Source organism: Berghia stephanieae, chromosome 7, assembly GCF_034508935.2.
Source record: "Berghia stephanieae isolate SIO BIC M18660-M18661 chromosome 7, UCSD_Bste_1.3, whole genome shotgun sequence".
NCBI classification, from domain to species: Eukaryota; Metazoa; Mollusca; class Gastropoda; order Nudibranchia; family Aeolidiidae; genus Berghia; species Berghia stephanieae.
The window spans coordinates 30,248,547-30,265,215 of record NC_088366.1 but is presented as its reverse complement, the minus strand read 5'-3'; the positions used below and the strand labels follow the sequence as shown (position 1 = coordinate 30,265,215).

General features: G+C 38.1%; 2 protein-coding genes across 3 annotated transcripts in view; one reads left to right on the top strand and one right to left on the bottom strand.

The window, feature by feature from the left end:
* The window catches only part of LOC144977038 (ranBP-type and C3HC4-type zinc finger-containing protein 1-like), a 29,793-nt gene extending 25,378 nt beyond the window's left edge, over nucleotides 1–4,415 (bottom strand). Inside the window, exon 1 of one of the 2 annotated variants that reach the window (XM_078921756.1) lies at nucleotides 4,324–4,415. The gene's annotated coding sequence lies outside the window, so the exon portion shown is untranslated. Of the gene's footprint in view, nucleotides 1–4,152 lie in introns of both variants that reach the window. The other variant, XM_078921757.1, reaches the window with a different exon arrangement.
* Nucleotides 4,416–8,333: 3,918 nt separating this feature from the next.
* Nucleotides 8,334–16,669, top strand: part of LOC144977037 (uncharacterized) — an 8,507-nt gene continuing 171 nt past the window's right edge. The window contains exons 1-5 of the mRNA XM_078921754.1: nucleotides 8,334–8,491; nucleotides 9,351–9,527; nucleotides 10,423–10,623; nucleotides 12,134–12,247; nucleotides 13,978–16,669. The exon at nucleotides 13,978–16,669 is cut by the window's right edge and continues 171 nt beyond it. Coding sequence (XP_078777880.1) covers nucleotides 8,383–8,491; nucleotides 9,351–9,527; nucleotides 10,423–10,623; nucleotides 12,134–12,247; nucleotides 13,978–14,354 — 978 coding nt within the window. The 5' untranslated portion in view covers nucleotides 8,334–8,382 and the 3' untranslated portion in view covers nucleotides 14,355–16,669. The remainder of the gene's footprint in view (nucleotides 8,492–9,350; nucleotides 9,528–10,422; nucleotides 10,624–12,133; nucleotides 12,248–13,977) is intronic.

Below are 16,669 nucleotides of genomic sequence, written 5' to 3'. Positions count from 1 at the left end.
TAGAGCTTCCCACTCTTGCTAGTGACAGTCGTCATTGGAAACAAAGCAATCCTGATCCTACTCACTGCTTATTTCCTTCTAGACTCAAGACCCAATCTCACTGACTGAAAAATTGAATAAATAAATGCCTGATAGAGGGAGGCCTACCGAAAGCTCCTACTACATTCCCGGTCTTCTTTCAATTTGTATTTTCATCGTTGATCTTTTGTCATGTGTTTATTTATTCAATTTGTCATCATACAGAAGCATTTTAAAAACTGTAGAACAAACCTTGATAGACTTGTGAAAGTATAAAGTTTCCTAATTTGACCATTGTTTTGATTCTTAGCCGCCAATTTGATTTGTTAAGTATTGATATTGATAGGTAGTGCAAAGCAGTCCGAGGGTTTTGTTTTTTTTTTTTCTATTAGGGTTAGTCATAATCATAACTCTTAGTAAAGGTGATAGTGATAGGGTGTTTGTTTTTCCTATTATTAATATTATTAGACCCCGTGTGGTGTCCGGGGTCCCTCAACTGAGAGGGTCAAGAATAGCCCAACGCCAAGCCAGCGTGTCGTAAAAGGCGACTAATGGTGTGTGATTCCCCCATCTTTGAGTCACCTGGTCCTCCAGGTTGGGGTTGGCAAAGGGTTAACACCCCTTTCCGTTAAACTCAAACCGTTACAGAAACACAGACAGACAAACTAAATCCTTTTTTAGCTTGGGCGACCGAAGAGTTTCTGGAATTACAGAATTTATGAAGGACAACAGACAAAGCCGAAAGGACTCTGCTGACCCGATGACGTCTTCGCCAAACAAGCAGCTTCGAATCGCGTCGTGGAACGTTCGCACCATGTATGAAGCAGGAAAAAGCTCTCAAGTTGTGACTGAGATGAGAAGATACAGGCTGCATATACTTGGAGTAAGCGAAACCCACTGGATACAATCCGGACAGAAACACCTCAAGTCTGGGGAGAAGATTTTATATTCAGGGAGAGGGGACGGGATTCATACACAGGGAGTAGGAATAATTCTAAGCAAGTTTGCCCAGAAGTCACTGAGAGGATGGGAACAATGCGGAGAAAGGATCATCATGGCGTCCTTTACAACACGGAGTAAGAAGATCAACATGAACATTGTACAGATCTATGCCCCAACAAATGATGCAATAGATGAGGACAAAGATACATTTTATGGTCTGCTACAACAAGTCATTGACAAGTTGCCAAGGAAAGACATCAACATATTGATGGGAGATGCTAATGCAAAAGTGGGACAGGATAACGTAGGCTATGAAGGTATCATGGGACGTCATGGCATGGGAGAAATGAATGATAATGGAGAGAGATTTGCAAATTTCTGTGCATTCAACAGTTTGGTGATTGGAGGATCAGTGTTCCCCCATAAGAGGATCCATAAAGCAACTTGGGTCTCACCAGATGGTGTGACAGAGAATCAGATTGATCATTTTTGTATCTCTCGTAGATTCAGACGTTCATTGGAAGATGTGACAGTACGGAGAGGGGCAGATGTTGGATCAGACCACCACCTGCTATTGGCAAAGCTTAAGCTCCGACTCAGAAAACACGGGGCCAGATCACATACAAGAAGAAAATTCGAGGTGAATGCACTTGATGGGGAAAAGAATGAGGAATTCAAACTACAATTGAGTAATAGATTCCAACCTCTTACTGAGCTCGAGGAGGACATAGATGTAGAGTCACATTGGGCAAAGGTCAAGGAAGTCTACATAACAACTTGCCACGAGGTATTGGGGGTAAAGAAATCGGAACATAAAGAATGGATAAGTCCAACCACCTTGGACCTTATTGAAAAGAGGAGAACAAGGAAGGAACAAGTGAATGCAAGCCGAACAAGGGCTTCAAGACTGGATGCACAAGAGCAGTATCGAGCCATAGCTAAGGAAGTCAAAAGATCTGTGAAGAAAGACAAGGAAGCATTCATGAACAGACTTGCAGAGAAAGCAGAAGCAGCAGCGACTGGAGGACACATGAGGATCCTTTATCAAACTACCAAGACACTTGCTGGAAAATATGGGAAACCAGAGGTACCAGTCAAAGACAAAGATGGGAAAACTATTTTTGGAAAAGAGGCTCAATCTGAACGATGGAGGGAACATTTCAACTGCCTTCTGAACAGACCACCACCAGACAACCAGCCAGAAATTTTGCCTGCAAGGAATGAGCTACCAATTAGCTGTGATCCACCATCGATAGCAGAGATTGTGGGTGCCATTAACAAGATGAAAAGGGGGAAAGCTGCTGGACCAGACCAGATTCCACCGGAGGCTCTAAAAGTTGATGCGAAAAGAAATGCTGAGGCCCTGCACCCACTATTTGAGAGAATCTGGAATGACGGGATATTCCCAAAGGATTGGAAGGAAGGACATCTTATCAAGCTTCCAAAGAAAGGGGACCTCAGTAATTGTAATAATTATCGAGGCATCACTCTTCTTTCTATCCCAGGAAAGGTTTTCAACCGTATTATTTTAGAGAGAATTAAGAATGCAACAGATGCTAAACTGCGGGACGAACAGGCAGGTTTTCGGAAAAACCGTTCAACCACCGACCAGATTGCCTCTCTGCGAATCATAGTAGAACAGTCTATAGAATGGAACTCTCCTCTTATTGTCAACTTTCTGGATTACGAGAAGGCTTTCGACAGTATTGACAGAGCAACATTGTGGAAAATTCTGGCACATTATGGACTCCCTGAAAAGATAGTAAACCTCATTAAGGAAATGTATGAAGGATCAAGTTGCAGGGTTGTACATGAAGATCAGCTTACTGACAGCTTTGAAATTAAGACTGGTGTCAAGCAGGGATGCTTGCTCTCACCATTCCTGTTCATCCTTGCCATTGATTGGCTAATGAAGGAAACCTCCAAAGGGAGAAGAAATGGGATACAGTGGACCCCCTGGACACAGTTGGATGATCTGGATTTTGCAGATGATCTGGCTCTTCTGTCCCACACCCAGGACCAGATGCAAGCAAAAACCACAATTATAAACAGCCTCTCGGAATCAATTGGTCTAAGAATTCACCCTGCAAAGTCAAAGGTCTTGAGGATAGGTACGCGTCAAAGGAGCAGATCAAAGTAAAAGATCAGGAACTCGAAGATATAGACACTTTCTGCTATCTCGGAAGTATAATTGACAAGGATGGAGGCACGGAAGCAGAGGTGAAAGCACGAATAGGAAAGGCACAGGCTGCATTCACATCTTTGAACAGAGTTTGGAGAACTAAAGATATCTCCCTTCAACTAAAGCTAAGACTTTTCAACTCAAACGTGAAGTCTGTCCTACTGTATGGATGTGAAACTTGGAACGCATCACAGGCATGTATAAGGAGGGTACAGATTTTCGTAAACAGGTGCATGCGTAAGCTACTCAGAATAAAATGGATGGATAGAATAAAAAATGAAGAAGTATGGAAAAGAACACAGCAGAAACCAGTGGGAGAGGATATAGGAAGAAGACGGTGGAGGTGGATTGGACACACGCTTAGAAAGAATGACTCAACTATAACAAAGAAAGTATTGGACTGGAACCCTCAGGGCAGAAGATCAAGGGGAAGGCCACGAGGAACATGGAGAAGAATTAAAGAAGCTGATATACAGAGAAGTGGTAAGACCTGGAATGAGATAAAAAAGTTGGCTCAGGATAGAGAAGGATGGAAACTGTTTGTCTGTGGCCTATACCCTGACCCAGGGTGAAAAAGGCAATGATGATGATGAATATTATTAGGGTTAACTAAAGGTACTAGACTAGGTTTTATTTTTTCTTGGGGTTAGTTGAGGGAATATTATTTGAATTGTTTCCCTTTGTATGAGCTTTCGGAAGGCCTCCCCTGATAGACACTTTAGTAAATTATGTCCATTTGGCACTCCATGAACTGATTGGACTAAGCCCCAAATTTTTGGACTTTTCAGTGATGAGATGGACAAAAAAAAAAAAAAAAAAAAGGTCTCAGCATCAGAAAAATTTCAATCGATTTTTTTGTTTACGGATGGATTTTAATGATTTATGTCTTATTTCCTTCAGGAGGAATTACCCTATCGTTTGGTATTGTTTATCTTTAAGTCAATGCCAATTTGCGTCATGTTTCATTGAGCTCAATCCAGCGTAAAAACGCCACCTTTTTTTTTTTTTACCTCAAATCAAGTCAATCGCCTAGATGACAAAAGATCAACGGTGAAAACACTAATTGAAAGAGATACTCGACCGAGGAGCTCATGGAATTTCTCCCAAATTCACATGGGAAAGGATAGACTGTAAAAAAAAAACGTATCTATCAATTAGATAAATAAATTTTAATTGTATACCCAGATCTGGGATGCTTTTGCCAAAAAGTTCCCTTTGGTAAATGCTCAATGCTAACTTCTAACTTGGGTTATTCGATCGCTTTCACCCGATCGACGTTCGAGCGCACAGCCACGATTAATCGTCCGATCTCAAAGCTGGAAGAGCAAGTTGGTAAATCGAGCTACGGGTAAGGCGAGCAGGGACGAGCATGAGACTTGAGACGAGCTTGAGACGAGCAGGAGCCGAGCGAGCGGAGGAGAAACGAGTTTGTCGAATCATTTCAAACGATCACAGTTTGCCATTAGATACTAGATACCAATCGCCAACGTTTGCACATTGATTCGAGCAATGCTGTGTTCTTCATACCCCTCACTCCTTGTCAGATGTTAGTGTGTCTGGGTGGAAGGGAAATTCGTATAGGTGCATCACGCGTGTGTGACAAGACTTCATTAATCCTTCTAAACTTTGACTATCACACACACACATACATACATACATACATACATACATACATACATACATACATACATACATACATACATACATACATATATACACTATGACACACACGAATCCATCTAACAATGAACACTACAGTAGTGCTGCTATGTGGTCTAGTGGTATGACACTCGCTTTCGGATCGGAAGGTCCTGGGTTCGAGCCTCGCGCTCGGCGCATAGTTAAGTCCTTGGAAAAGGCTCTTTACTCACATTCTCCACCGTACTCGTGTGTAGAATTAGTACCTGGTCGTTAACAGCGTTGTCTTTGTCCGAAAAATTGTAATATCGCCTAACAGGCGGCATGTCCCGTCCTACATATTAAATGTTGCTGTTGACCAGGGACCCCTTGTAAAGCTTTTTGAGCACATTTAGTGGATATTGCGCTTTATAAAGCTCAATTATTTATTTTAGTATAACTTTAGCTTTGGAATGTTTCAATGTTAGATGCCTGTGTATTCTTTGTTAGTTCCCATCATCATCATCATCATCATCATCATCATCATCATCATCATCATCATCATCATCATCATCATCATCAGAGGCAGCGTGGCTCAGCGGTACGGTCTTTGGTTCGCACCCGAAAGGTACCGAGTTCGATCACCCGCCGCTGAATGGTCTTGAGCAAGTCACCTCGCCCTAGCTAAATTTGCGGCACTGCACTGCGGTTGACGCTTGGGTTCTTCCAGTCTTCCCTTAGAATAGACCCTAAAGACAAATCTCCCCTATGAGATGAATAAAGGGAATTATATTATATTTATATTATATTATATTATATTATATTATATTATATTATATTATATTATATTATATTATATTATATTATATTATATTATATTATATATATTATATTATATTATATTATATTATATTGAATAAAATAAATATCAACACATTTTATTGTAATAATCAATCTAAACAGCTCGCAGAATTCATCACGTGCTCCTAAAAAGACAATGGATAACAAAACACAAATATTGTTGCTATCTTATCTGAAAAGGAATGGTTTCAAAAGATCCCTAAAATTACTAAGCTCGGTGGCGTCTTTAATTTCTTTGTCTAATTTGTTCCATACTTTTGGGGTCCCGACAAAGAAAGACTTTCAGCTAACTATAGTTTATATATGGGAACATTAATCAGTCGTTTATATTGGAATCGGAGTGTTCTAGCAGGTGTATTACTTCAAAGCGCATTTCCAAGGATTTACCATGCTCAATTAACTTCACCATATTTTATTTAATTTATTCCCCCAGCACGTCATATCGACCATACATCCATTTCGTACAGTAGGTACTGGTCGCCTGTTTGGAGTCATTTTGTATTAAAGCTCTTTACAATACCCGTCATTGCTTATAGATAGGAATACATTCACACCTGAGTCAAGTGCCTTACACGCGGACTTAACGTCTGGATCACAATTTTCAACAATCAGTGTCACTCATCCGGCCATTGACAAGGCTTGACGTTTGTGACAAGAGACACCGTACCACTGAGCGACCGAACAAATAATCACCATCTGCGTCATCGTCATCGTCATCATCATCATCACAGCCGTAACAGTCAACAATACCACAATCATCACCGCCATCATCATCTTCGGGTCCGGGCTATCCGTGTGGGGGGTGGGGGTGGAACCTCCTTAAATATTATCATTATTTAACAGAAACACGATAATCATCATCATCATCAGCATCGTTATCATCGGGTCCGGGCTATCCGTGTGTGTCTGGGGGTGGAACCTGCTAAATATTATTATTATCTACCTACCTAATAAAAACGCGACAATCTTGTTCATTTACTTTTTCAAATGAAAGGCACGAGCTTTGCCCGCGCACACAAGAGGCGATGACGACCAGTGACAAATGGGAGGTGGGGGCGGTTATGTTGGCAGCAGCCTCTTATGGTTTTCACACTACTATGTTATGACGATCGACCCAATCAGCAAAGTCTGGTCCGCATTCGTGCACCGTCGCAAACCCGCCGGGTAGCATCGTCACAACACACCGTCTCAGGTTCTTGCCCACAGCGAGTACATGTTGGACAGGTAATAAGACCCCACCGATGAAGCGCACTGGCCGTGAGGCAGCTCCTCGACCGAAGCCGATTCGCAGTCACCCAGTGTCTCCTCTTACTGGTATCAAAGCCTGGCAACTTCTCACCAAGCTTAGAGGAGGTTACGTCCCCGCCCCCACGAGGGATTGAATTCGTCCAAACCGCCTTCCATCTCGTATGTGCAGCTCTAGACGTAGTCAGGGATTCTGCGTACAAGGGTTGCCGGGACTTATTTCGGCTCGAAACGGGGGGGGGGGGGGCGCCGTCCATTATGCGCATCAGAGGGGCATCCCCATTCCCTCTCTCTTTGATATTACTCAGCCAGTTTCCCGTAATTGTCTCCCTCCGGATATCGGGGGGGGGGGGGGGGGGCTGGATCGCTGCCATTATCGGGCCCCATTCTCTAGGAGTTGTTGCTAGCGTTCCTGACACTATGTGCATCGACTTGCGAAGTTTCATACATCCACATTCTCAACGTTTCTGCTTCTACCCCACACTGGAGCGTAATACTCCGCGGTGGAATAGCATAGTGCCAAGGCGGACGTTCTCAGGAGCGCTTGGCTAGCGCCCCAAGTCGATCCCGCCAGCTTCCTCAGAAGACTGTTCCGCTTCTCTATCTTCGAGATGCACCCGATAGGTAAGGCTGCGATCCAATATGTTGGCAGCAGCCTCTTATGGTTCTCACACTACTATGTTATGACGATCGACCCAATCAGCTAAGTCCGGTCCGCACTCGTGCACCGTCGCAAACCCGCCGGGTAGCATCGTCACAACACACCGTTCGACTCGATGCTATGCCGTCTCAGGTTCTTGCCCACAGCGGGTACATGTTAGCCGACAACGTTTGGCGCGACATAAATATGAAATTATGTCGCTGTATTCCAATTCTGAGGACAGGGGGATGGGGGGGGGGGCGTGTCAACCCTTCACCAAATCAACAACTGTTTGATGGCGTGTATGTGTATGTGTGTGTGTGTGTGTGTATGTGTATGTGTGTGTGTGTGTGTGTGTGTGCGATGCGACGAATGATCATAATCAATTTTAGAGGATTAGATCGAGCACGTGATCGATCAAGTCGTTTCGGGCTCGACCCAACGCTACTGCTATCCTCTCCGCCGGAAGTTTTTACTTCCACTCTAGGTACTCTTCAGTCTAAAAAAAATTTTTAATCCATTTATTGTAGAAGTGGTTAAATTGGAAAAATCAAAGTATTATAAAGGGACCGTTCACCTTAACTATTTAAATGGACCAAATACATACTCTAAAATCCAGTGTCAAAATCAAAGGATTTTTTGAGAAACAATTATATATAATTTTATCCATATAATTTATCCAATGTTTTGTTTATGTCACAGTCGGGTTTTTTTCTTACTGCAGATACTAAAATAAAGCCATGCGTTGCTTGTGAAACTATCTATCAAAAGTATATAGATTACATGACCGTACCTATTTCGTTAAAGTTACTTAGATACAGCGTCCTTATGGGACAAGACAGGAAGAACATAATCAATATGCCTATGTTTTGATAATATGCATCTTCGTATTTTATTCAAAATGAATAATAGTGCAGCCTTGGTGTTGCTTATTAGCGTTGTTTTCTCGCTCATAAGCAGGGTTCAATCATTGGATAGATCAAGAGGTAGATTTTGATTTAGAATATAAATATAAACAACGATCTACTCTAAGTCTAAGTTAGAGTCTCTACTACTATCTACTACTAGACGTCTAGATACTATCTAGAGACTAAGTCTAAGATCTATCTTCTACTCTAGATAGATAGATTTGATAGATAACTAACGATTTCGATTCAGCGGTTGTGATTTTGTAACCGAAAACCTGGTCGGTAAAGTTCCTTATATAATATAAAGAGGTATTTCTCTAGCACGTTTTTTGTGTGTTTTTTGTATTTTTTTTTTTTTTTTTTGCTTTGTTTTTAAAAAGCCTTTTTGAAAATTTTTTGTTCCGAAAGAAAAGTCTTACAATAAGACTTAAATTAAAATTCTATAAGATTTAAATAACAGGGTGAAAATAAACATCAGATGGAAAGCTGTCCCACTTTTGTTAATGCAAGTCGTTCTCATTCCGATCGTAAAGTAAAGAGCTTAGCACACTGTTGTGAATGATGTCAACAATGTAGGAAGTAGCCAAGTGGTTAAGGCATTTCACTGTGACTCGGCAAGTCCCAGGTTCGAGCCCCAATTCAGGCAATTTTGTTTTTGTTTTTTCCCTGAGCATTATTATTACCCCCAAATTTGTTCACTTCGGACAACAGGGGCGATTCCTGTTTATATCATACTTCTTGTTTGAAGGATTATCTCTATATTCATTCATGGAATGCCTAGGCGACGGTAACTAATGATGCTGTGGCGGAAGGGGGTAATTTTTAAAACATTAAACCTTTTAATTTTAAATTTTATTTTAATCTTAATTTTTAATTTTTCTTTTTACTATTCCTTATTCCATACGTTCAGTTAATTGATGTTTCATACATTTTTCAGTGTATATGGAATCTTCCTGTGGGAGCGGTCATTCCTTTACAACGAGTTACCAAATGGATTCCAGTACTGGTCTGACGTATCTCAATCAACTGAACTGTTCTTACACTGCAACAGCACCCTCTGGTTATTTCGTTGTGGCTGTCATCACTCGATTTGAGTTGGAAGGACAGTTGACTGGTATTGAATTTTCTAATGTTTTTTTTTCTCCCTAAGCCAACTGTTCAACTTGGTCTTGATCTCAGCAGTTATCTTCTTAAATAATATCAAAGATTAATCATCAATATCATCAAGATCATCATCATCATCATTATCATCATCATCATCATTTTGTATTATTATTATCATTATTATTATTATTATTATTATTATTATTTATTATTATTATTATTTATTATTATTATTATTATTATTATTATTATTATTATTATTATTATTATTATTATTATTATTATTATTATTATTATTATTATTATTATTATTATTATTATTATTATTATTATTATTATTATTATTATTATTATTATTATTATTATTATTATTATTATTATTATTATTATTATTATTATTATTATTATTATTATTATTATTATTATTATTATTATTATCATCATCATTATTATTATTAAAGCCTTCCGCTTTTGATGACATCCGACTCCCAGCTTCAGCCACTCTTCTTATTCTTGTGGTGAAGATCCTCAAATTGTCTCTGTCGTGTGCCTTTTTTCTCATGTTTGATAGCTCTGTCAGTGGTGCTAATCTGATTTCCCCATTGAATTATTAAAATCGTTATTTCAAGTGAAAGTAATGATGTTGTTGGTTATCCCCTAGCTTGTTTGTTTTGGCCGAAAAATAGTGTGTCTTTGCTTAATTGCGCAGGAATTTCAGGTTTTTAATAATAATAATAATCTTTATTGTCCAAATTAAAGGCAGTTCATGTGAGGTAAACAATGCTCAGTTTGGTTTGTATGCCATAGAATGTGTTTGAAAAGTTTACACCTTTGCTCACAAATTTGAGTTTACAATGCTTTTTTCTTTGCACTTTTTATATAACATATAACTATGTAATTTTCAGGTTCTTGTGTTGACTATTTAGACGCACATGATGGCACTGATATAGCAGCTCCAAAACTTAATGCAGACCCGATATGTGGATCAGGCTCTAGTGTCCCAGGGAATATAACATCTAGTGGTGAAGCCATGACACTGCGATTTGTGACAGACAACAATGGGGTTTATTTAGGTTTCAGCATTAACTTCGTAGCTGCAACAAATGGTAAGAAATAGATTAGGAATGTTACCAGGTTAATGAAATTATGAGTGAAATATGGAATGGATTAGAATCATCACTTACTTTTTTCTCTCTTTAATTTTTAGTTCTTTTTTTATTTTTTTTTTTGGGTAGATAATATACTTATTTAGGCAGCATTTTTTTTATCATAAGAAATGGCATATCTGAGATCAAGAAATAAAAAAAAAGGACAGCATCAGAACAGAGCTAACATTTTATAGATGTTAAGGATAAGAAATCAAAAAAAAGATGAAAGGAAAATGATACTTGTTATTTACAAAGTCAGATTGAGTCTTTCATACCTTAGATGTTGACAAACATTATGAGCATAAAGTAAGAGTGTTTAATATGTGACGAAATATCTCACATTGATATTATATCCGGACGAACCTAATATTTAAAATGGAAATTTAAGCAAAATGTTTGAAATTTGAACCCTGATAGACACCTTTATTTAGGAAAGTGAATTTTGAATTGAAATGAATTCCTTTTTTTTTTAATTGAAAAACTTGAATTTTCTCTTTCCTTTTTTTTTTTTTTCAATTTTAACTCCGACATAATACCAAATTGACGCCTTGGATCACATGTGTTTCTTTTGTTTTTATTAGTCTTCACATGCGATTGATGACCTTATACTTGAAGAAGAAAAAGTCCAATTTCCTTACCTTCCATTCAATTCCATATTATCCAAAGTTTACATGCTGAGCCTCATTAGATGCTTGAGCAGTTTTTGAATAAAATCAAAGAATATAAACAGATACAAACTTTTTCTGATATAGACTATAATTCATAAATAAATAGATTGTTCTATGTATTTTAGATGTTACAAAAGTATTCATAAAATTGATGTATTTGGTTACGGTCTTTAAGGATTTTAAGTTTTCCAACTTTCTTGGAATACTTAAGTCCATATCAACTATTTGCCACTCATTATGGCATTTGTAATCAGTAATCTTTAGTGATACATTATGGGTTTATTTAGTTTTGATTTTTGAAAAGTTTAAATACAATTTTCATTTTGAACATAATTTTGAAATAAAAACATTTGTGACCCATTGTCTGGATGAATTGTGAATTCCAAAGGATAACATGCAATTGCTATTGTCTGTTTCATGCTATAGAAACCGGGATAAACTCCAGCTTCATGGGCATATTGGTTCTGAAGGACTACTTTTTAAAAAAGTAAATCTATTAATATAAAGGAAAATAAATAGGAACTTTTAGTTGGTTGCAATGTGAGAAATCATTTTTATTATCCATCATAACGGATAGAAACTACCCCCAAGTTTTATATTTGTGCCTATACATTGAATTTCTAGTGCCTAGGTCACCCCGAAATTATACTCCTTAGAGATAGAGGGTCACATTTTTAATTCAGCATCAGCAAAGTCATATCCAGTGAGCTCCGTTTCTTTCCTAGTATAAGTCATTTTAAAAAATACATAATATGATTGATAATCCTCGTCCTTCATCTGAATGTGTTATTTCTTTTCAGAACCTTGCTCGTCCTCTCAATATAACTGCAACACATCTATTTGTATCGACTCAAGTCTGGAGTGTGACACTTACAACCAATGTGGAGATTCCAGCGATGAAGAAAACTGTCCTGGTAACATTTTAAAGAACTGTTTTCTTTTTTCTCTATATATGATATAGGTTTAGTGAGTTTCAATAATGTAGATTTTATTTTCACAGTGATTTGATAAAAGAATATACTTTTATACCGTCTAAAACTATGTGTACTTATTATCAGGTCTGATAACCGAACACAATTTTCTTCCTTCTCCCTTTCCTTCTCCTCCTTCTCATTCTCCTCCTCTTATCATTCTTCTTCTTCCTTGTCTTCTTCTTCTTCTTCTTCTTCTTTTTCTTCTTCTTTTTCTTCTTCTTCTTCTTCTTCTTCTTCTTCTTCTTCTTCTTCTTCTTCTTCTTCTTCTTCTTCTTCTTCTTCTTCTTCTACTACTACTACTACTTCTCCTACTACTACTACTACTACTACTACTACTACTACTACTACTACTACTACTACTACTACTACTACTACTACTACTACTACTACTACTACTTTTTTTTTTTTTTTGGTCCTCTTCGTCTTCATTTTTTCTCTCTTCTTTTGTGCATATCCAAGAGCAGTAAAAAGAAAGTTCATAACAGACCATTTAAATTTCTACTTATCTCAAATCTTTACTTAAGTTGCTTGTACAACATTCACTCAGAGGAACACCTAGCTTCGGTATAAATAATATAAGACTCTTGAATTATTGAAATATCAAACAAGTTCCCATTGCCAGTGCGCAACTTTTGGAGGCGGAGAAGGAAGAAGAGGGGTAGATGATAAGAATTATCGTTGTTGTCAGTATAACATGCATCAAACTCAATTTTTACTAAAACTGGATGCATGCATGAGAAAAAAATTCTTGAACTGCTACATTCTTTTACAAAGGATAATAGGGACGCCTCATTTTTGTTGTTGTTGTTGTTGTTGTTGTTGTTGTTGTTGTTGTTGTTGTTGTTGTATGTAGTTGTTATTTTCTATAGAAAAACCAGGTTTTCCCTAAAATCAAAGGGGTATTATAATACATTAAATAGTCCTTCAGAGCCAAAAGGTCCATTGAGCTGGAGTTAATCCCAGTTTCTGCAGTACTAAATAGACAATATTGATTACTCATTACCTTTCAGATAGGGTGTTACTCTATTGCAAAGTGTTTTCCACTAGATCAAATGAACCCAGATATCCAATTGCTGCTGAGTTGGCAGGGAGTGATCAGAAAAAAATTAACTCCACCTTTAATCGATCATGTTCCCTTTTTCGTGTAAAAAAAAAGTGCTCTACCAATTTAACTATCAGGACCCTTTCCATCATGAATAGATGAGCAAATTGCCAGCGATGCGTTTAATAGGATTTGGTAAGTATGCTGCTGTAGACCTGAAGTTAAAAATTGTTACAGTCATCTTTACACCATGGGAAATCGATATTTTAAAAGAATACAAGCATTTACATAGTGCAAATCCCCTGAATGAACTCAAAAGTGTCTTAAAAGGGATCCCAAACCAACAGCAATATATAATAATATGTCAGTCAAAATTTGATGCCTGTTAACTATCAAATTTTTTTCCAACAGTGACAATGCTATTTGTAGCCAGGTACTCATTTTACACATGAATATATGAGTATGTGACTCAAACCTGTGACCCGAAGGTCACAAGCCAAGCATCATACCTTGGACAACAAAGCTGCCACTTTGGCTTTATGGGCCTGGTGCAGTGGCTTTCATGACTCCTTTAAGATTTTCAATTATCTGTAACATATTTCTTTTCTTTTATTTTCCTAACTTTCAGAGACAAGTGACAGCGATTCCCTAAATATTGTGCTTATAGTTGTGATAGTCCTGATCTGCGTTTTGGTAATTGCAGCTGTGGTTGCATTCTTCGCTCATAGAGCTTATGCCAGGAACCAGTGGAAGAAATTCCTTCACTCTCACATTGACGACGATGATGGCATTGTTGAGCCAGGCCCTAGCTACCCCATAACTCATCAGTACTATAAAGGAATCAGAGGGCATCCAATTATCTACACAAGTAGTTTTGGTAATACAAATCCCAGTCTGGTTACAGATGAGAAAAATGGTGCTGATTCAAAAGATGGGAATAAGCTCGGCATTGACAGAGGGTTAAGTGACATTCCATCCATTTCCTCTATCAAAAGTACAGTTTAGTCATGGACATATCAGGATTGGGAAAAAAAGTATTCCTTTACAGCTGTCATTTGATATTAATACAACCTTACCTATCTCACCATATTGATCAATATTTCAAGAACTGCATGGAGACTTGGGGGGGGGGGGGGGGGATTTTTGCTGTGTCTTCTATCCCCCTGTATCTGTTTTCCTTTTCATGTTTCTCTCAGACTTTGTTCTAGATTGAGATTGCTTGGTTTTTCCTGATCCTGGCAGGGATCCTTAGGAAGAGGGAAACGGTCAAATGTATAGTTCCTTTTTTGTTGTTGTAAATCTTCTCTCTGTCATGCACTATTATAGTGTTTGGTTTTGAATTGATTGTACTTTGTAAACATTTTAATGTATCCTTCACTACGGGATCCTTTGCATGTGTCTGGATGAAACGTTTAGGTAATATCAAAATAGGCACATTTTATGGAATTATCGTGGAATCCTTTGATCCATATTGAACTCATCCCATTAGTCTGACCTTTTCTTTGTACTTTTAACTTCAGATCTACAACTTTTCCCCATTCTTCTTCTTTTTTACAGTTGCTGAAATAATCTGCAAGTGTCTCCCTTAAAACAAACAAAAAAACAGACTTGGCATCAATAAAGCCATAGTCACAACACTTTTACTATTACTCACATTCCAAAAATTTTCCTTCAACAGAAAGCATGTAAATAAGATTTAGTTTTCGATCTGTTTTTTATAGTAATGTATTTACGTTTTTATTGTTCTTTGTTGTTGGGTGAAGAAGGGTTTTGAGCCCGAAATGTTCCGTGTTTGGTATTTTGTTATTCTTTGCAGCTGTCATATTCATTTGTATTTATTACTTTTATCACTATTACTGTGGCACAGATGAAGATAGATAGATATAGGAAGAAATTGTGGGTTAAATAAAAGTCATCCTCTCTGATAAAGAGATGACAACTTTTAAAAAAGAGTAAAAGCATTGAACCCATCTTTGGCCAGCAGCAAACATCTTTTAAACTGTTAATGAGATAGTCAAAAAGTAAAAACGTCATTAAACCATTGTGTTTAGGACCATGGAATACTGGGCTGTATAATCGCAAATAGCTTTTCATCAATTGATGACTAGGTGAATGGTTGGTTTCACGCAAAGGTGTGTATTTGTGACAGGGGAAAGAATGCAAAGGAAATTATTACAAGGCTGATATATAAGTACCGTTTTGTTTCAACAGCACATTCGAACATAATGCATAAAAAAAAAGCTTAGAATCTCAGCTGCGTCTCGTGCCAATTATCTTTCCACATATTTGCCATCACAAGCAACACAGAGTTGCCAACCTGAAGTAGTTGGCGCATGCCATCAGCAAAGAATCCTGGTGATTTTGCTCTGCACCATTGACGAATAGCTGCCACTACCTCCACGCCACTGTTGTAATGCGTTCATTTGATATATCTATTGAACTGAGGGAACAAGAAATAGTCAGATGGGGCAAGATGCTGGACAATATGCAGGGTACTGTAGGGTCAGAAGTTTGAACCAAATTAATGCATCTTGGGTTTGACGACTAGTGTATAGTTGCGCATTGTCATGCTGCAATATCGAATCTCCAGCACCTCAAACCTATGCAAGTCTATTTTTGAGGGCTTGTAGAGTTGAAACAGATGGTTCAGAGTTCTTTGTTTGCCCTTGTTTAATAAATTCCATGTGAACTTTGCCTTTCATGTCCCAGAAAATGGTAAGCAGGACCTTTCTCGTAGAACCTATGACTTTGAATTTCTTTGGACTTGGAGAAGAAGATTCATGCCGATACTCCAATGGCTGCACTTTGGCTTCAGGTCGTATTGATGATGGACCCAAGATTTATCACCAGTCAAAATTTTCTGCAGAAATATCTCTCCATACTTGTCATATCATCTCACATGATGTACAAATGTCTTTTCTCTGCGCTTTCATTTCTGAAGTTAGCTATCTTGGGACACGTCGTGCAGAGACTTTGCAATTACCCAAGATGTCACGATATGGTGTACTCGTTCTTTTGAAATCCCAACTTCATCAGCGATATCTTTCTGTTTTAGACTTCGATTCATCCTGATCATATGGTCAACTGCTTCTTGATTACTCGTATTGGATGCAGAAAGTGGCCTACCCGATCACGTTTAAATAAACACTTTCATCTCTGTTGTGACATCTCATTTGAAAATTCTAACCCACTTCCGAACCGCGCCATCAGTAATAGATATATCACCATAAATGGCCTTCATTATTTAATGAATGTTTAGCTTGATAACAGAGCCTTGTTTGACAAGAAATTCATTATGCGTCACCATTTTCTCAGCTTTG